This window comes from Microchirus variegatus (genome assembly GCF_963457635.1).
Source record: "Microchirus variegatus genome assembly, chromosome: 3".
NCBI classification, from domain to species: Eukaryota; Metazoa; Chordata; class Actinopteri; order Pleuronectiformes; family Soleidae; genus Microchirus; species Microchirus variegatus.
In genome coordinates this window covers 35534893-35553816 of record NC_139804.1, presented here as the reverse complement: position 1 = coordinate 35553816, position 18924 = coordinate 35534893, and the positions used below count along the sequence as shown (strand labels likewise).

The window sequence follows — 18924 nt, the reverse complement described above, 5'->3', positions numbered from 1 at the left end:
GCAATCTTGAATTAAACATTTTCAGACAGATTACGTTCGTTTGTGAATTATCACTAATTGGATTAAGTTTAGTTTAAGACCAGGATGAGACCAAACAAACATATTCATCCAGTGTCTCCTGTATTTTATGAAGAGGATGTTGATGCCACGAGGAGAAACCTTTATCTTTTCTTTGCCCTAAACATGTCTTATATAACCAGGAAATATCTGTCACCACTGTCATTTCCTAATTTCTATCTAAACCACCACAAGCTGCTTAAACACTATCACAGTGAAACACACATCTGCATGTAAATATGTAATATAACGTTGGCTTATAAACGAGGAGACACAGTTTCCTGCAGGACTGAGATATAAAGGTGTGTGTATGCGACGCTATGAAAGAGCAGATTAAAAGACACGTGTGTGTGTGTGACACTGGAAGGTGTGGCTGGTCCCAATGAGTGGGTTGTTCCAACACCATATGGTCTGTGGAACACACAGACGTCTCATGAGGCGTGTTGTTGATGGTGTTGGAACACGGTGAGAGGACACAAACAAAATGATTGCTCAGATTATATGTAAATATTTTCGGGTACGACATATCACGGCCTTCTGTGATATACCTTTGCAGGCCACACATGTAATATTAAACATGAACCTATTGCACATTAGGTTATTTCTCAGCTGCTTTTTTTATAGTTTAAAGGTACAATGTGTAGTATTTATGGGTTTATATAACCCAAAATCCACTTTTTTTATACATATTATGTGCTCCTGCATTGTCTAGTCGCTGTATAATAGTTTTTGTTTCATTTTCGTAGTGTTTCAAAAAGTCATGTAAAATAACATGGTCGCGGGTCGCGGTTGCATAGCCACTGTTAGCAGAGAGACGCCATGTTTCTACCGGAGCCTGTACGGACAAATGCGAGAGAACAAAACAAGCGTCTCTTTACTTGTAGCGGAAGTCCCGCCTCCTCTCTCTCCGCTTCGTCTGCTACGGCCGCGGTAGCTCCGCCCTCTCCCTCGCCTCACGAACCTCATCTGCTGACACGGAGAAAGACGACGAGGACGACATTTGACCAGCTGCGGATACCGTAGCGCTCAGGGAAGGGAGGGGGTGAGCAGAGCAGCAGGTCTTTGTTGTAAATTTCAGCCTCTCCTCTAGATGGCACTATAAACTACTTATTTCCCCTTTAAGAAAACCAGTAAGACATATACTCAGGCGCTTGTGTTCATCCAGAATGGATCCATTTTCCGGAGCTCTGTTGCCTGGTTTAATGAAACTAAAGGCCACATTATACTTCTCCGACCGCGTAATGCGTTATCCGACTGCGTAACCACGGAGACGACTCGAGCCTTTATATTTCTGCGTCGTGGTGACGGACACGCGCTGCAATTTCCCGCCCGATCAGTAGGGGTCGCTGCGCAAGGTTGTTGTGCTTCTGGCTACAGTGAGCAATGGTGTCCAAGAGAGAAAGACTGTTGTTGTTGAAACAGTGGCCGTTTCTCACTATTCTGTGTGACGGAACGCAGTTTTAAGATAATTTGAGGCGAGAAATTGGCCATTTAGAGTCTAAACATGTGCTGTGTGTGTTAAGATATGACGTATTTATAGTTCGGCAGCGGCGTTATCGGCGGGGATCAGCTCCGCGTCTGTGGACGCTCGGTGCTCACTGTGAGCCGGCATAGAGCAGCTTCGCTCGGCCTGTCCTGAGGACCAATCGCAGCTCTTGCCGTCTCCGTTGTCCCTTGACGGAGTGACGGACACGTAAAAAATATTTAGTGCAGTCGGAGACGACGTAGAGGCTCTTCGACAGGCTCTGCGTCATCGACGCAGAGGACTCTGCGTAACCTACGCAGAGCACTTTACGCAGGAGTATAAATTGGGCTTAAGCTGAAGCAGGGACAAGTAGAACATTTCAACCTCTGGGTGTTAAGGTAATTACAACAACAGCTTGGGACTGTCGTGTTTGATAATGAAACATACTATTAATAGCTTAAGCTTCTTTCACACTAAAGTGAGATGAGACTGCTGGTGATGAACACCATTCTCAAACCATGTCTTCATAGTCCTCGCTTTGTGCACTGGTGCACAGTCATGTTTGAATAGTTAAGGGTCTTCTTCAATCTGTTGCCACAAAGTTGGAAGCATTTTCCAATGCTATGCAATGCTAAGGGTCCGAGTCTAAAGCCTGAATTAATGTTGTCCATATAGTGTATCTTACTGTGGTAAAACACTTTGGATGTTCGCATAGATTAAATAAATGATATTGAATGGTGTCCAAAGTTTTGAAAAGCAGGGATCACAACATTAATGCTAATGGACGGAAGATTAATGCATGTTAATGCAAAAATAGCACAGTTTCCACTGGTGCCAATCTGAACAGAAGCTGATCAAAGCCGTGCATTGAAGTCCTTTGACCTGGGAGTAAATGCCCATTGAACACATTACCTTCGGTGGAAACGGCGCTTAAATCCAGGATGAAACGGGATTTTTCACCGGAGGGAATGGGATTTTAGAGATGCGCGATCACACTTCCTTTCATCAGGCGCCACATCAATGAAGTGGATAAAATACATAGAGTAAAGATAGATAAATAGAGAATAGAGTTAATGTGCATCGATCCAGTCAGCCTGTTTCATGGATAGAGAAGAGGGGAATCTATGTCGTCTTGTCGGTTTTTTCGTCTAGACGCACTATCCCTCATTCAGCTGCTGGCTGCTCACGGCCAATATTACCATCTGTGTTGATTCTGTGTACGAGTGATCGCTGAAACTGCACACAAAAACATGCATCTGTAATTTAAAACTGAAATCGCCCACAAAGATATCGTTTACCTTCTTCCAGGTTTTCCCGACACTCCCACACTCTTCACCAACAGTCTACTTATGCCGCCAACATTGCTGATTCAGCACCAAACCACCAATTAAAGCGACGAGTTTGATATTCCAGGGGTTTGCGTGCCCTATTTCTGTTACAAAATTGTGCTACCAGCAGCATCTCTGAGGATCACTAACATTATATTTTATATACAGTGTGTGTGTGTGTGTGTGTGTGTGTGTGTGTGGGATCTTTTCATTTACCGCTCAGCAACAAAGACTGGTGGTTGTGGTCTGATCACAGGCTTTGAGAGCAGATGTGAACACACCCCAAGATTAGCAGCAAAGACACGTGTCCAAGTGTCACAGTGTTGTCAAACTTCTGTTTTGAAAACCTCAAATTTTGTCCAGTTGTCCAGTGCCATCTTGATTTGTTTTTAAACAGAAGAAGCCATAGCTGTGTCTCAATTCAAAGGCCGAAAGAATGCAATCTACTGCACACAGACCACAGAGCTTGGTCTGGTCTACAGGGATGTTTTTCCTATCATGTTGCTGCTGTCGCCAAGAAAGAGAGCTGCAGCTGGATGAGGTACAGATCACCAATGGCACATAACATTTTAAAGGCCAATTATTTTTTTTATTAACTTGACTACTGTAAAGGCCACAGTATACTCCTGCGTAAAGTGCTCTACGTAGGTTACGGAGACCCCTCTGTCGTGTGCGCACCGAGCGTCCACAGAGGCGGAGCTGATCACCGCCGACAACGTCGCTGCCAAACTATAAATACGTCATATCTTAATACACGAACCACATGTTTAGACTCCAAATGGCCAATTTCTCGCCTCAAAACGCCACTGTTTCGATTTTATTCAGCTGGAACAACAACAACAGTCTTTCTCACGCCATTGCTCACTGTCGCCAAAAGCACAACAACCTTGCGTAGCGACCCCTAGTGATCGGGCGGGAAATTGCAGCACGTATCCGGCACCACGACCGAGAACTAAAGGCCACATTATACTTCTTCGACTGCGTAATGCGTTATCCGTCTGCGTCACCACGGAGACGCCTCGAGCCTTTATACTTCTGCGTCGTGGTGACGGATAGGCGCTGCAATTTCCCACCCGATCAGTAGGGGTCGCTGCGCAAGGTTGTTGTGCTTCTGGCTACAGTGAGCAATGGCGTCGAGAGAGAAAGACTGTTGTTGTTGAAACAGTGGCCGTTTCTCACTTTTCTGTGTCACGGAACGCAGTTTTAGATCATTTGAGGCGAGAAATTGGCCATTTAGAGTCTAAACATGTGTAGTGTGTGTGTTAAGATATGACGTATTTATAGATTGGCAGCGGCGTTATCGGCGGGGATCAGCTCCGCCTCTGTGGACGCTCGGTGCTCACTGTGAGCCGGCACAGAGCAGCTTAGCTCGGCCTGTCCTGAGGACCAATCGCAGGTCTTGCCGTCTCCGTTGTCCCTTGACGGAGTGACGGACACTTAAAAAATATTTCGTGCAGTCGGAGACGACGTAGAGGCTCTTCGACAGGCTCTGTGTTGACGCAGAGTCTCGAGGGGTCTCCGTGGTTACGCAGCTGGAGAAGTATAATGTGGCCTTAAGCTGTTCAACTGAGTTTGATTCCTGAGACTTAAAAGCATTTTAGGCATTTTTGTCATTGTTGGCCGCTATTATCACCTCTTCAAAGAGAAACGAGGGAAGATGCTAGTGCTCTCTTTGCGATTGGTTATCAGTAATGACTCGACTAACAGTGATGAGCCAAAGCGTTGCCAACGCTTCCTGTCAGGAAAGGTTCCATGTTGCCAACATAATAAATCTCTGCTTTGACTTTTCACTAAAAAAGGAAACAAACTGTGCAGAGTAGACTTTCTGCTTCGTGTTAACACGGGCATATTCATTTCCAGCTGTGTTTAAATGGATGTGATTACTTCTGATAGGAAGATAAAACACAATAATAAAATAGAGATGGTTCAATATTTTAAAATTAAAACATCTTTAGTGCGTATCCTCCTCAACTCTGTACACATCAATGCCCATTTTTCACCGAGTGCGTGTGCAGTAACACTTTATAATGTTGGTAAAGCCCAATTTATACTCCTGCGTAAAGTACTCTGCGTAGGTTACGCAGAGTCCTCTGCGTCGACGCAGAACCTGTCGAAGAGCCTCTGCGTCGTCTCCGGGTACACGGAATATTTTTTAAGTGTCCGTCACTCCGTCAAGGGACAACAGAGACGGCAAGAGCTGCGATTGGTCCTCAGGACAGGCCGAGATAGCGCTGCTCTGTGCCGGCTCACTGTGAGCACCGAGCGTCCACAGAGGCGGAGCTGATCACCGCAGACAACGTCGCTGCCAAACTATAAATACGTCATATCTTAACACACACAGCACATGTTTAGACTCTAAATGGCCAATTTCCCGCCTCAAATTATCTTAAAACTGCGTTCCGGGACACAGAAAAGTGACAAACGGCCGCTGTTTCAACAACAACAGTCTTTCTCCCTCGGACGCCATTGCTCACTGTAGCCAAAAGCACAACAACCTTGCGCAGCAACCCCTACTGATCGGGCGGGAAATTGCAGCGCCTATCCGTCACCACGACGCAGAAGTATAAAGGCTCGAGTGGTCTACGTGGTGACGCAGACGGATAACGCATTACGCAGTCGGAGAAGTATAATGTGGCCTTAAGTCGATTCACTAAGAATAACGTCAAAGACAGGTGAGGCAGAGACCAAAGCCTGTCCAAAAAGGAAAACTCACATTCATGTGATATGACACACACACACACAGAAGTAGCTTGGCCAAAAAGCCACAGGAGCCAAATGGGTCATTAACTCTTCCCAGCCGTCCTCTTGCAGTTGAGGTGTCAAAGAGACAACTGGGTGGCCTCCTGCTTCACACGGGGCCATAAAACACTCATTTGGCCACACCCATGTCTCCATGGCAACAGCTGTGCTGCCACTCTGTACGTAGTTCATGACATTAGAAAAAGACTAATTCTTAGACCTTTGTCTGACTAAAATTGTATCATAACAATTTTCGGACCAACACGGCACGCTAACGCAATTAGCTAAGGTTATACTGCTACTGCGTGTACTGTATACCTTCAGTCAGACTCAAGCCTCTGCTCATGGGCTACGTTTCCCACCCCTGGCTTAAAACAGAAAACAGCAAATGCTGGTACTCCGTCAACATAAAGAATTTCACGGATGGCAGAAAGACTTTGAATAGCTTATGTTCATAGCTTGACTAACCATTCATTTGCCTTAACTGTGCATGTACCGACTGCCCTTAAACCATACCCAATGCATGAGTTCAGTTCACTGCCGCTCAGCCAAAGCAGGAACAGTCACCATCAGCTGTGACCGGGTTTTACAACCTCAACAGTCAAGTATCCATAGATCAGCTTCATAACATGTTTCTGATGAGGCGTGAGAGCACAGGAGATCTGTTCACTTCACCTAACAAACTACAATCATCACCACAGGTTAACGTCTGCAATTTAGTCTGGTAAACCACAACGACTCATGCTTCAGGCCAAATGTGTTCTGTGGAAATGAGAATTTGGCTTTCCATTTCATTGAGGCCGAGGATAGGAAAACATTTTAATTATCAACATTAATTATCCCTGTAAATAATTAATAGTAGGGTAATTTCCATGCACTACAGACTGTGGGAGGGTCAGAAAGAATGAAAACGATACCAAACAATTCTTTAAATCAACTTCCCAAACACACAGAGCTTCTTTTTTTTTATCATTTCGTAAACCGGTTAGTCTCAGAAACGTTATAATAACAGGGTCAAAGGGTTGGGCAAATCAGCTCTGCCAAAGAAAAGCTGAACTGTAGTTATCCTTTTGAGTCTGAAGGGTCACTGGGCTTTAATGAGAAGGGAACTTAGCATGTGTGCATGCATGCGATCAATAGGATGCAGCAGATATATACTGTACACACACACCGTCCGATCGGACCGCACTCTCCGAGACCAGAGAAGTGCACTGATTTCTGCTGAGCCATGTGGAAAACTGGAGCTTCAGACACATCACTGTGCAGGAATCACAGACAACTACAGGGGCTCAACAGCAGCTAAAGACACAGAGGCTGGAGATGCATCTGCAGGGAAGCACAATGAGGCACATTTTAAGTGTCTGCAGAGAGCTGCACACACACGTTATAGTAATCTCTTGCATAAATAATTAATAATTCACAAAGCAGGAGATTTCTGCTTTCCAGAGCCTCCCATATGACAGCACACAACATATTTAACCAAGGGTTAATTCAATTGCAAATGATCATCCCAGATAATAGCTTAAAAATAAACTTGTATGCAAATTTGTTCCAGTGAGAGGAGAGTGTCTGTCTATTTTTGGACTACAGTAAATGGCTTTTTGGGCATGGCATGGACTTTCTGATGAATCACGTTAGAGGTTTCATTTCAGAGATGGAGAGTGGAAAGTGGCATTCACTCATTCATTCATTCATTCATGTGTTGGTACACAGGCTGGGAAACCGGTGTAATTAAAAAAAATGACCACATCATCATCATCATCATCATCAGCCTCCAGCTCACAGTGTATGGGCTGAAGGGCCTGTGGACATCAGGGCCATAATGACATAGGTATGTGTATGAAAAGAATTAAAAGAATAATAGTGAGGTCTCAGCCCTCAGTCACCATTAACCCCACCTACCTATCTGTCCACAGGCTACTGAGCACCTCATTCAACCGCGCACCATGCCCGCCTCAGTGTGGAGGGACACGGCTAAAAACGTGCGGTTTAAAAAATAAAGTGGAAACGCTTACTCACCGCGCGTCACGACGCTGACGAAAACAGCACAATGTTGAGTGATAATGTCCGTCACCGGTACACCGTTGCTCATGTATTCGGCTTTCCTCCGCTGTCGTCCCGGGTACTGCTGCTCCGCTCTGCCGCCCTCCTGCTCCGGCTTTCACACTAACACTTGCCGATCCCTGGCTATTGTTAGCTCGACACGCATAGGCCCTGTTGCACGGGAACGCCCGCCCCTTCTGTGGCCCTTCGGACACGTCATTGGTCAGATTCCAGCCTTGTCCGTCGCTGATTGGTTGCTGCGGATGTCTGTTTACAGTCTGGGGCGGGGTCGGAGCTCGCCGGTCGAGAGCGAGGGGTGGTGGTGCGTTCACGTGCTCCTGGGTTTTAATGTCGCAAACACAGCCGAACCCTGCGGTCATTACGAACGGCGTTGCATTCAGGTGCAACGATGCCAGCGCCTTTAAAGGGACAATGAGAAAACACAGAAAAGTGTCAAACTCAAACGACGATAAAATAAAATTCAACTATGACGGAATATTATCTTAAAATCATACTACATCACAATATTCCGTCACAACGTAATAACGATATTCACGATGATATTTCACGTAATTTCACTGTGAATGCGCTTGTTATGATATGGGACGATACGCAGTTAACAATAAAAAAAAAACAATTGTACGTTAATAAATGTGTGTGTGTTCATATAGCATTAACTATTTATATTATATATATATATATATTTATATAATATATTATATATATATATGTTATTTCTCTTCTATATAGCGTCATATTTATATAGAGAAAATCATCAAGAAAGCACAAGGGATAGGGTTTGAGGAAACATTATTATTTTTATTGTTATTATTATTATTAGTAGTAGTAGTAGTAGAAGTTGTAGTAGTAGTAATGGCCTTATTTAACCAGAACATCACCAGAAAATGTTAACCACACCTGTGCATTCTACTGCTTATAAAAACAAAAAACATAACCTCCTTGAACGAGGCAAGATGAATCATTTGATCTAATATGTGTGTTATATGCATATGATCATACGCTTTTATTGTATTGTATAATAACAGGGGGAAATGTCTTCGTATTAAACACCTAGTTTTGTAATATAAAATACAGAGAGTTTGGTATATTTAGAAATGTTCCCATTAAAACTAATGATTTGTCTTTGTCAAGCCATTTCTGCACCAATTGTCTGAGACACTGTGTAAGTGCAAAGGAAATCTGAAATATATATATATATATATAAAAAACTGAAAGAAACAAAGGTGGAAAAAATGCACTTTGTCACATATTCTGCAAAATCACAAGGTAAAGTGAAAAGCTGTACTTCTTGGTCAAATGTTGAAAACTTAACTGCAAAAATGTGGCATTTTGCATGTTAATTAATTTAAAAGACATCACACAATTTTCCATTTCTACTCCCTGTGATCAACAACCATGTTGAACTTCCTTTTTGTGAGTCCTTGAACACATCACCTAATGTCTCTTTGAAAGATGCCGTTCACTGCTCCACAATAACAGATCAATAATTGTAATTATTACTCGGTGAGTACAACTTAAAGTGAAGAATGAGGAGACAGCGACATCTAGTGGTGTGACTGAATAACTGCCGATAGGGAAATACACTCACCTGCCACTTTATTAGGTACAGAGGACACCTAATTACATGTCAGGAGTGGCACCTTGTGTGGATTTCCGCTGCTGTAGGACATCATCTGCTTCAAGATTTCTGCATAATGAACAAGTTATTTGAGGTAATGTTGCCTTTTTATTACACTGATATAGTCTGGTGCTCTTTAAAGTCTATAGTTTATGACAAAAAAAACAATAGAAGAACAATACTCAGCCCAGTCCACCTATTTATGTAAAGCAAAGTGTGTGTGTGATATTAAGAGATGTGAAAGGAGGATCTATAAAAGCAGCTGAAAGAGGAGAAACAACAAAGCAGGAGATGATGGAGGAGATGCAACATCATCATCAGCAGGAGACAAGGGGAGGAGGAAGAGTGTGGAGCTCAGTCAGTCAGTCAGTCACTTCCGGACCATGTGAGCCGCCGTAATTGATGCTTATTTGCCGCACACATCCTCCCGGAAAGAGCCTCAGCAACCGGGCACAGCCGAGCCTTCCATCCGCCGGAGGCAGAGACATCAGCGGGGGAGAGAGACGCGGGCCACACAGCGGAGCCTCTCCGCGGTTAGAGCCAGGGAGAGCAACTATATTTCGGGGGAAATGAATGCAGACGTGGCGGTGTCTTTGGCGGTCCTCGCGGGCATCGTCGGGCTCAGCGACGCGACCCGCAGGTTGATGTCCCGGAGCCTCGCGGGCACCGGACTCTGCGTTTACGCGCTGGAGCTCGTGTCCACCTTCCAGCTGTGCTGCTGCACGCACGAGCTCAGGCTGCTGGCTGACGTGGGGGGGGTCGAGCCTCGACTCGCCCTCACTTTGACGTACCTGGCGGCCGTGGTGCACGGACTCACCTTCCGCGGGGCCATCGGCAACCCCTCCGGGACCCTGGAGCACGCGTACCACTCCAAGATCTCGGGCGGATGCGCGGCGCTGCGCATCGCCTGTCAGTTCGCCGCGGCCGCCGCCGCTCGCGCCGCGGTGCCGCAGCTCTGGGACATCGGGTTGTCGAGACTGCACGTGCGGCATAAGCTGCGCGGTTTCCGGTGCGTGAGCCACATTCACGCGCCGCTGCCCAAGGCCGCTGCCGTGGAGCTCGCGTGCGCTTTTGCGGTGCAGACTGCCATTACGCACACGCGCTCGGTGGAGGAGAAGTATCGCGTGCACGCAGTAGCCGCGGTCATCGCAACCGTGGTTTACGCAGGTACTGTCAAGTTCTGTGATGATGTCTGTTATTCTTAAACTTATTATAACTTTTAGTATTTTTAAAAATGTTTTATTGAATATGTTTGCACTGCAGTGAATGTCTTTTTTTTTTTTTTACAAAGATCCCCAGGAGAGTAATTTCCTCTTATTTTTTTATGTATATGAATGTTTGCAACTTACAAGAAATAATGTTAAAAGAAAAAAAGAATCATAAACTCACCTCACACACTGACAGTCTCTTGTTCAGTGTTTCACCTTCACCTTTCTACCAAGAAAAACATCAAAAAAGTACATGTCACATGTTTGTTTGAGTTGAGGCAGCAATTATTTGTAGTAAAAAGTGTGAACTTGTGTATGTTTGTTTGTGTTTAGGTGGCAGTACGACCGGAGCTGTGTTTAACCCGGCCTTGGCCTTCTCCACACAGTTCCCCTGCAGTGGACACTCCTTCCTGGATTACTGCCTGGTTTACTGGCTGGGTCCACTGCTGGGTAAGAATTCCAATCCACTGAAGTTACCTAATGCAAAGTGCATGTTTTAAAAAAGAAAACAAATAATAAAGCTTCTTTTTTTTTCTTCTCAATAATCTTAAAAAAACATGTTTTACTCTGAGTCGTCCCTCTTCATCCACCTCTTTTCTTCCCTCACTCTTCCAGGCATGATGAGCTCAGTGCTGCTGTTTGACAAACTCGTCCCTCTGTTGTCAAGGAAACCACCGTCTCTCCGCCATGTCCCCCTGGAGACCAAGAAGAGGACATGAGAACAGAGAACACAAGGACGCTGTTGTAAAGCTGCTGCTGACCTCAGACATCAGGAGTTACACAAAAACTAATAAGCACTTTACTTTCTTTTAGAAAAAGACACTTGACCTTATTTCTAATTGTGGACTGGACCATTAGACAAGAGCACAATTTAAAGGAAATCACACAAGACTAACTTTTGTTTTCAATTAATGTTCACAAACACTGATTATTAAACAAAGTTTGCATGTTTGCAGATGCAATAATACACTGAGCCAAGTATTATTTGTGTGCAATATTACATTTACTAGAACTGAGCAGTTGTTACTGAATGATAGGGCACTAATAATCTGTGTTTGTATAGACATTTTTGTAAGCACTTAACTGAGTTTTATTAATGACATTCCAGAGCCAAGAACACTGTAGGAATACAGTATATTCAGAAGTTAGTTAGTTTTTGTGCAGTGAATTCAATTAAATTCTCTTTAAAAACAGCAGATTAAACTGTTACATTTATTTTCAGTGTCTAAATTAGTGGACTAACAGATGATCGGAAAATCATCACACTATTTTATTTTAGTCACTGCTGTCGTATGCACAATGTGATGTTTTTTTTATTTTATTTTTTAAATAAAGTTACATTAAAGCTGCACGAGGCAGGATTGCTCAAAACATGTCGTCAGTTGTTGGTTTTCATCCGGAGGCTCCGTGTTTAAAAAATGTGCGCGTGAAACTGAACAATTCTTACGAAATCCTCTAGATCTGTATTCGACTGGCAGCCACGATGTAGCTCTGAGGAGAAACTACAACATTCTTCGTTAAGTCCACTAAAAGTGCCCGTTTATACCATAAATGGCTCAAATAGTTCTGCGAGGGTTTGACAACATCAGTGAAGCACTAGGTGTCTCTATCCTCCGAGGGCCACATCAGCATCATGGTTACCCTCAAAGGGCCAGATGTAACTGTCATACAGAAAAAATTTAACTAAATGTAACCAAATATAATGTAAAATAAAGGTAACTACTCTGTAACATATTGCTAAATAACTTTCTGTATTTATTACTTTTTCAATGTCATTCGTCGCATGATGCATATGATACTGTGATCTAGTGGCAGGATGCCGTCACTTTGCGGGTAACGCAATCGCCATGCATTGTGGGTAATGTAGTTTATGGTCAACGCACGCCTTAAAGGTGAAGTAAGTAGTTTATAGTGCCATCTAGAGGAGAGGCTGAAATTTACAACAAAAAACTGCTCCTCTGCTCACCCCCTCCCTTCCCTGAGCGATACGGTGTCCTCAGCCGGTCAAATGTCGTCCTCGTCGTCCTCGTCGTCTTTCTCCGTGTCAGCAGATGAGGTTCGTGAGGCGAGGGAGAGGGCGGAGCTACCGCGGCCGTAGAGAGAGTGGAGGCGGGACTTTCGCAAGAAGTAAAGAGACGCTTGATTTGTTCTCTCGCGTTTGTCCTTACAGGCTCCGGTAGAAACATGGCGTCTCGCTGCTAACAGTGGCTATGTTATTTTACATGACTTTTTGAAACACTACGAAAATGAAATAACAACTATTATACAGCTACTAGACAATGCAGGAGCACATAATATGTATAAAAAAGTGGATTTTGGGTTCATATAAACCCATAAATTCTACACAGTGTCCCTTTAAAGCAGCATAGAGCTATTTCAACACAGATTTTTAAGACCAATTAATCACTCGCGGGCCACATGAAATGACGTGGCGGGCCACATCTAGACCCCGGGCCTCGAGTTTGACACGTGCTCTAAATTGAACGTAGGTGTGAGTGTGAGAGCGGATGGTAGTTTGTCTCTACTGGCAACATGTCCAGGGTGTATCCCACCTTCTCCTGGATTGGCACCAGCGTCGCACCCTCAACCCTCAAGTGGAGGATAAAGCGGTAGAAGATGGATGGATGGGAACCTGTAAGCAGTCAGTATTGTTGTTAGAAAAAAGCCAGTAGTACACGTCCTTCCAGTCTCTAAACAACTTCGTGATTAGTCAGAGTCCCTAAAACAGAGTTCTCTTTCAGATCACTTGTTTCACAAGACGCTGAAAGGTTGACATGCAATTATTCTTCAAAAATCACAAACGTGTAACTAAAACATTTTTAACACAGTTACCAGCCAAAAACCTAACATATTTGAAACGCCTTTATCCTCCGTAAAATAAATCAACTTCACAAGCGTGTAGAAAAACTATGCATTTATTGATAAATTGATACAAAAACTTAAAGTCAGTTTGACAAGAAAAATCAGACACTAAATTAGTTTTTAGGTACAAAACAGAAAAGCCTTTTTTTTTGTTTGTTTATTTTAATAGTCAACAGACCTTTAGGCTGCATCTCAATAGTCTACCGTGGCTGATATTTGACCGACATGCAGAGCGGCGTTCGATGTTCCGATGACATGAACAGATCACCGGAGATGGAGGATGAGCATAAAAAGGAACGCAGTGAACCTTGAATGCAACACAACATGAAGAGAAAGTGTAGGAAGATACAGACGACTACTGAGACCGGTTTAAGTTGACGGAAAAAACAAGGGGGGGGGGGAGAGAACAAAGAAAGAGTAAGAGCTGATAAACTGCAAAGAAGTGCTGCTGTCCTCCCCCTCCTCCAGTCCCATGATGCAACTCCAGTGCTGCGATTGGCTGCCGACATGACTTCCATCTACAGAGTCACATAACAGATGACATTATTCATTATTTACTAGAAATAAAACAGAATTTTAAAGTAACAGCTTAAATTAGTCAACATAATGTGGGCTAATATTTCTACATGAACATTCAGTGGTTAACAAAGTTATTATTAGACCACCCCCATAAATTAACAGCATTGGTAATCATCAAAATCATATTTTTATGTTTCCGTAATGGTTAATACACCAGTATGTAGAATCTCTTTAACACTAATGACTTTCAAATTTACTGTTTTACAAAAAAAAACTAGTAAAGCACTTTATTATTTCTTGATTAAGACGTCAAATTATAGTAATTTACTTGCATTCCTGAACAGAACAGAAGAAATAGCTTTAGTGGTTGAATGCTATGCTTGTTTAATGTCCGACTTCTTTGCCGGCTCAAATTTGGGAATAAAAAGGTGATTTCAGTTTGTTATTCACCAAATAAATAACAACAACATTTTCAGTTTTAAACAGGTTTTCTCATTTTTATGACAGGTGGTGTAATAAATTTGATAGACAAGCACTGTATATGATCAAAATATGACAGAATTAAAGTGGTGAAACTCACCAGTGGTCGACGTCTGCGTCCTCAAACTGTCCGGCCTCTGTGGCTTCTGCGTCCACCTCCATACCATCTGTCAACGACAGGGAAAAACACACTGAGCAACTATAAACAAACAAGTTTCCACGATCGAGGACAAAAAAAACCCCAAACATTTATGAACATCACCTTCAAACTCAGGTTTGCCTTCTCCAGTTCGGACTCCGGCCATGTGATACTGCTGAGATATGCTCTCAGCCAACATCCCCTCCAGTCTCTCCAGCGTGGCCTGGCCCTCCTGCGTGAGCGACGACAGACCCTCATCACAGGTGTAAAAGGACGGGATGTTGACGTGGCCGTGTTCTAGTTCACGGAGGGGGAGAGAGCGAGCGATACCAGACACATTAGGTCCTAGATCTGATTAAAAAAAATTAAATACTGTAAAATGATGAATGAGATGAATATTGTGGACATCTTACCTGCTTCTGCAAAGAGAGTCCAGAAAACAAGCGGGAGAAAGAAACAAGGGCACAAGGAGAGAAGTAGTTAACGCCACTCTCATTTTAGTCCAGAACATTTTACAAACACACCGTCAGATGAAAACCTGAGTCTCTCAATATCTCATATGGTTGCTGATTCTTACACAATGAACTTTTGAAGTTATGGTTAGGTTTGAACTGATTATGAGGTTGAATATTTCCACCGGGTTACAGCCACTGGAAAATAGCAATAGCTACCAATGCTGTGATAAACAGCATCTGATAGCTGCAGTGCATTTATGCATCTGTCGGGACCAGTAGTCCTCATGAAGACCAAAATCAGGTCCTAATGAGGTTAAATAAAGGTCTAAGATTTGTGGTTAAGTTAAAGGGATACTTCACCGATCTGAATGTGGCTTTGCATTGCTAGAATAGCGGTAGTATTTTTTAGAAAATGTGCTTCCCTCCCTCATTTTTTCACTGACTTGTAAAAAAAAAATCTGTTTTCCATTTTCAAAATTTGACCTACTGTGATGCAAAGCGCGTCATTTGACTCACAGTAGGGCACATTTGGATAAGGGAAAACAGATTTTTTTACAAGAAAAACTGAGGGAGGGAAGCACATTTTCTAAAAAAAAATACTACTGCTATTCTAGCAATACAAAGCCACATTCAATTCAGTGAAGTATCCCTTTAAGGCTGAGTTTAGATATTAACTGGTTATGGTTAAGTGTGATAGCATGTGTGTGTGCATGCATCCCATCTCACCAGCCTCCTCCACATCATACTCCTCTCCTTCAAAGTCGTTGTCAGAGTCTTCATCCTCTGGGTCGGGGTGCAGAGCTTGGCAGTCGCACATCGCTGAAAACATGGTCTCCACTAAAAGGTAACACACACACAAATGTATTTATAAATAATTAAAAAAACAACTGCACAGAGATATTTTATTTTGATGGTTTCTTTTGCGAGCTAGAAATGCTCCTTAAAGTTGTTTTATATGAATGTAAAACACAGTCGGCTCCGTGTATCGCACGAGTCGCTTTGTGGTGAGCACAGTGAATTCTCCTTTACGCCTCCGTGGTCACTCACATGCCGCCTTATCACTGGGCACAAATCGAATCTCTGTGATCACTCCCTCTTCATCGTCGTCGTCGTCACCACCATCACTGCCGCTGCCGTCGCCTCCTTCGTCGTCAGCTGCTTTTTCCGCCATTTCGGCCTCGTTTTCATCTGGAAGGACGGAGCAGAAAACAGTTAAGTTTAATTAAGTGCCAGTGAAAACTGATGAAGTGAAACACTTAAAACCTTCCCCTCACCACTGAGTTTGCCGTTGACCATGACGTACAGATGCTCCTGAGGGAAAGCGCTGACGTCTCTGGAGATGGCGTGGAGACCAATGGTGGGATACTCCAGAGAGAAACCCATCCCTGAACCATCGAACCACGACAGACGCCTGAGAAACACAACACGCACACACAGGTGTTTGAGTTATTGTTATCCATTTGGCAAATAAACTGAATTCACCTTTTTATACACACACATTTGAACTGGGCTTCAACATTCAACAACTAAAACATTTTTTCTCTTCAGGAATGAAAGTAAATAACTACAATTTGTCATTGTAATCAAGAAATAATTATAATGCACTTTTTTTCTATTTTTTTGTGTTTTATATGTAAAACACTAATTTTGAAAATTCATGGATGACAATAATAATTATATTTTAGAATTAAAAATGACAATTTCAGTTGTTCTACATAAACAAAAATAAATATTTTGATAAATAACAATGGTGTTAATTTAGAAGGCAACTGTGGCATAAACTTGACATTAGGTGGTCAAATAAATGTGTTGAGCACTGTGTACATATATATATTTTCTCTATATTTAAAAAAAAATACATATATATATATATATATATTTTTTTTCCAACAAAAGTTCAACAAATCCTGATTATATACCTGTGTGATGTTCACGTCCAGTTCCGCAGACATGGACTTTTGGTCCTCTCAAAATATTCAATAAGGGGTAATCCTCAAACACAAAAAGACTGAGTTTTTGGTGAATAATCTCATTATTATCACAAAATTTTACATACACAAATGTCGATATGCCAAATCCCCCCCCTCTTGGCCCGCTCTTTCCATGTTACAAAAAACTCTGAAACTAATAAATAGTCCCCAGGCAATCAAACTTTATAAATTTTTAGTCGAATTGAACCTTTCATAAAGCCCTTGGATGTAATTGTGTTGTATTTACTGGTCTTTTTACTTTTATGTTATTTATTTACTTATTTATTTTCTATTCTGTTTGTTTGTTTTTTTATTTTCTTTTTTTATATCTCTCTATTTGCCCTTATTTCTTTCCTTATTCTTGAATATGTTGTATGTCTGACTTAGACTTGAGATTGTCAGTCAGAATTCCTCTTATTGGTTCCTCATAGGAGGTGTGATGTACTGTGGAGATATGTAGAATGTCGTTTTTTAGGAAAGTTTATCATCATACTTGTTTTGTTAATAAAGCTTTTAAAAAAAACCAAAAAAAAAACCTGTGTGATGTTCAAGTTCCGTGTATTATTTTGAAAGGGTTTTGCCCCGGAAGTACTTAGCATGAGGGCCAGACGTCTGAATGGTGGAACGTTCTTTGATTTACTGTGTCATCGTCACACTTTGTGTAAAGTACACTGGTGACTTCTAATGACAAGTATGTTTAAAGCACACATTTAAAGGTATAAAAACCATTGGGGCGAATAATGAATAAACTAAACTCAACCTGAAACCGAAGACAAAAAAAACAACAAACACACTCACGTTTCAGCGACGAACAGCGTGCCGCAGCCCAGCCTCTGCCCGTCCATCACCGCTGTGGTCTCGGCTTGCTCCAGCCGAACTCCCTCGGTGGGAGGGTGAAGGTTCTTCAGTACAACCATCGTGAATGTCGAGGAGAGAAACAGGGCTCGCTGTGGCGACTGGACCCGTGTCGTGCCACAAAGCCTGCTAATTTAACCCGGGACAACTTCTCGGTTCAATAATGACTCTGCTTCCGCAGCTGGGAGTGAACGACAGTTGGGAAAAATTCTCCAGAATTATCCAGAATTAACCGAGACAAACCGCGGGCTGTCAGCGAGGCCACACTGGTGGTGAACGCCGAGCTTTTCAAAGACGAATTATCGCGGCAAGATGAGTCGCTGCTTCATCGTCGTGTGGTCACGTGACTTAATATACGTCGGGCCACTGTACACAGGAGCGTGTGCAACTTGGTGCCTGTGCAATGTGGACTGCCCCCTAGTGGCGACATCGCGTAACTACAGTCTCACGCGCCCCGATACACTGCCCTCCGATGGCCACACATTGAAACTACATCCCCACTGACGTTTTTATTTTAAAGCTGTAACCGGAAGTACTACTATCTACCATGACTAGACGCAGGCGTCGCTGTAGTCACACGTTGTGGCCACTAGAGGGCGAAGCAATCCATGCTCTGAGTCGAACGCCGCTGGAACTTTCTATTTTTCGGAGAGAAAAAAAAAATATATTTTTTACAATTTTTAAAAATTTCATCTTTAAATCTAATTTATTTATTTATTTTTTAGCTACTTGTTTGGTGTGTTTTTCTACTTTAAAATGTATTTGAAACAAATGTCATATTTGACCGTAAAGCATCGTGTGAAATTATAAGAAATGGCACCATTGCAACAAAATAACCAACAATATAAATGTTATTATTATTAATACATTATTTAAATTTATAAAAATAAATAAATGCATTGATTTTCAACATTGACCTTAACTTTAGTCTATTGATTTTTTACTATTTTCTTCTACAACTTCAGTCAAAACAGGCATTTTTCTGATTTTATTTGATTTTGAGACTTTATAACTTTTACATGTTGGGAAATGTCAACAGTTTTGACCTTTATTGCAAGTGCAAGAGTGACAGAGTGAGATAAATTTGATGTCATTTATAGATGGGAATATAAATTGAATTACATATTTATTTGGCATCATTACTATGAATCAGATTGACAACGTA

General features: G+C 42.5%; 2 protein-coding genes across 2 annotated transcripts; one reads left to right on the top strand and one right to left on the bottom strand.

Moving 5' to 3' along the window:
* Window positions 1-9840: 9840 nt before the first annotated feature.
* Window positions 9841-11198, top strand: aqp11 (aquaporin 11; the record flags this gene model as incomplete). Its single annotated transcript, XM_083886724.1, has 3 exons — window positions 9841-10438; window positions 10813-10929; window positions 11095-11198. The coding sequence occupies 3 exons, from the start codon at window positions 9841-9843 to the stop codon at window positions 11196-11198; spliced, it is 819 nt and encodes a 272-aa protein (XP_083742850.1).
* A 3238-nt stretch (window positions 11199-14436) lies between these two features.
* On the bottom strand, window positions 14437-18038 carry clns1a (chloride channel, nucleotide-sensitive, 1A; the record flags this gene model as incomplete). Its single annotated transcript, XM_083887217.1, has 6 exons — window positions 17703-18038; window positions 16209-16345; window positions 15982-16122; window positions 15661-15771; window positions 14603-14776; window positions 14437-14507 (listed from the first exon to the last, which is right to left on the bottom strand). Exons 1-6 carry the CDS (start codon window positions 17819-17821, stop codon window positions 14437-14439), a joined length of 753 nt encoding a protein of 250 aa, XP_083743343.1. The 5' UTR covers window positions 17822-18038.
* Between the last annotated feature and the right edge of the window lie 886 nt (window positions 18039-18924).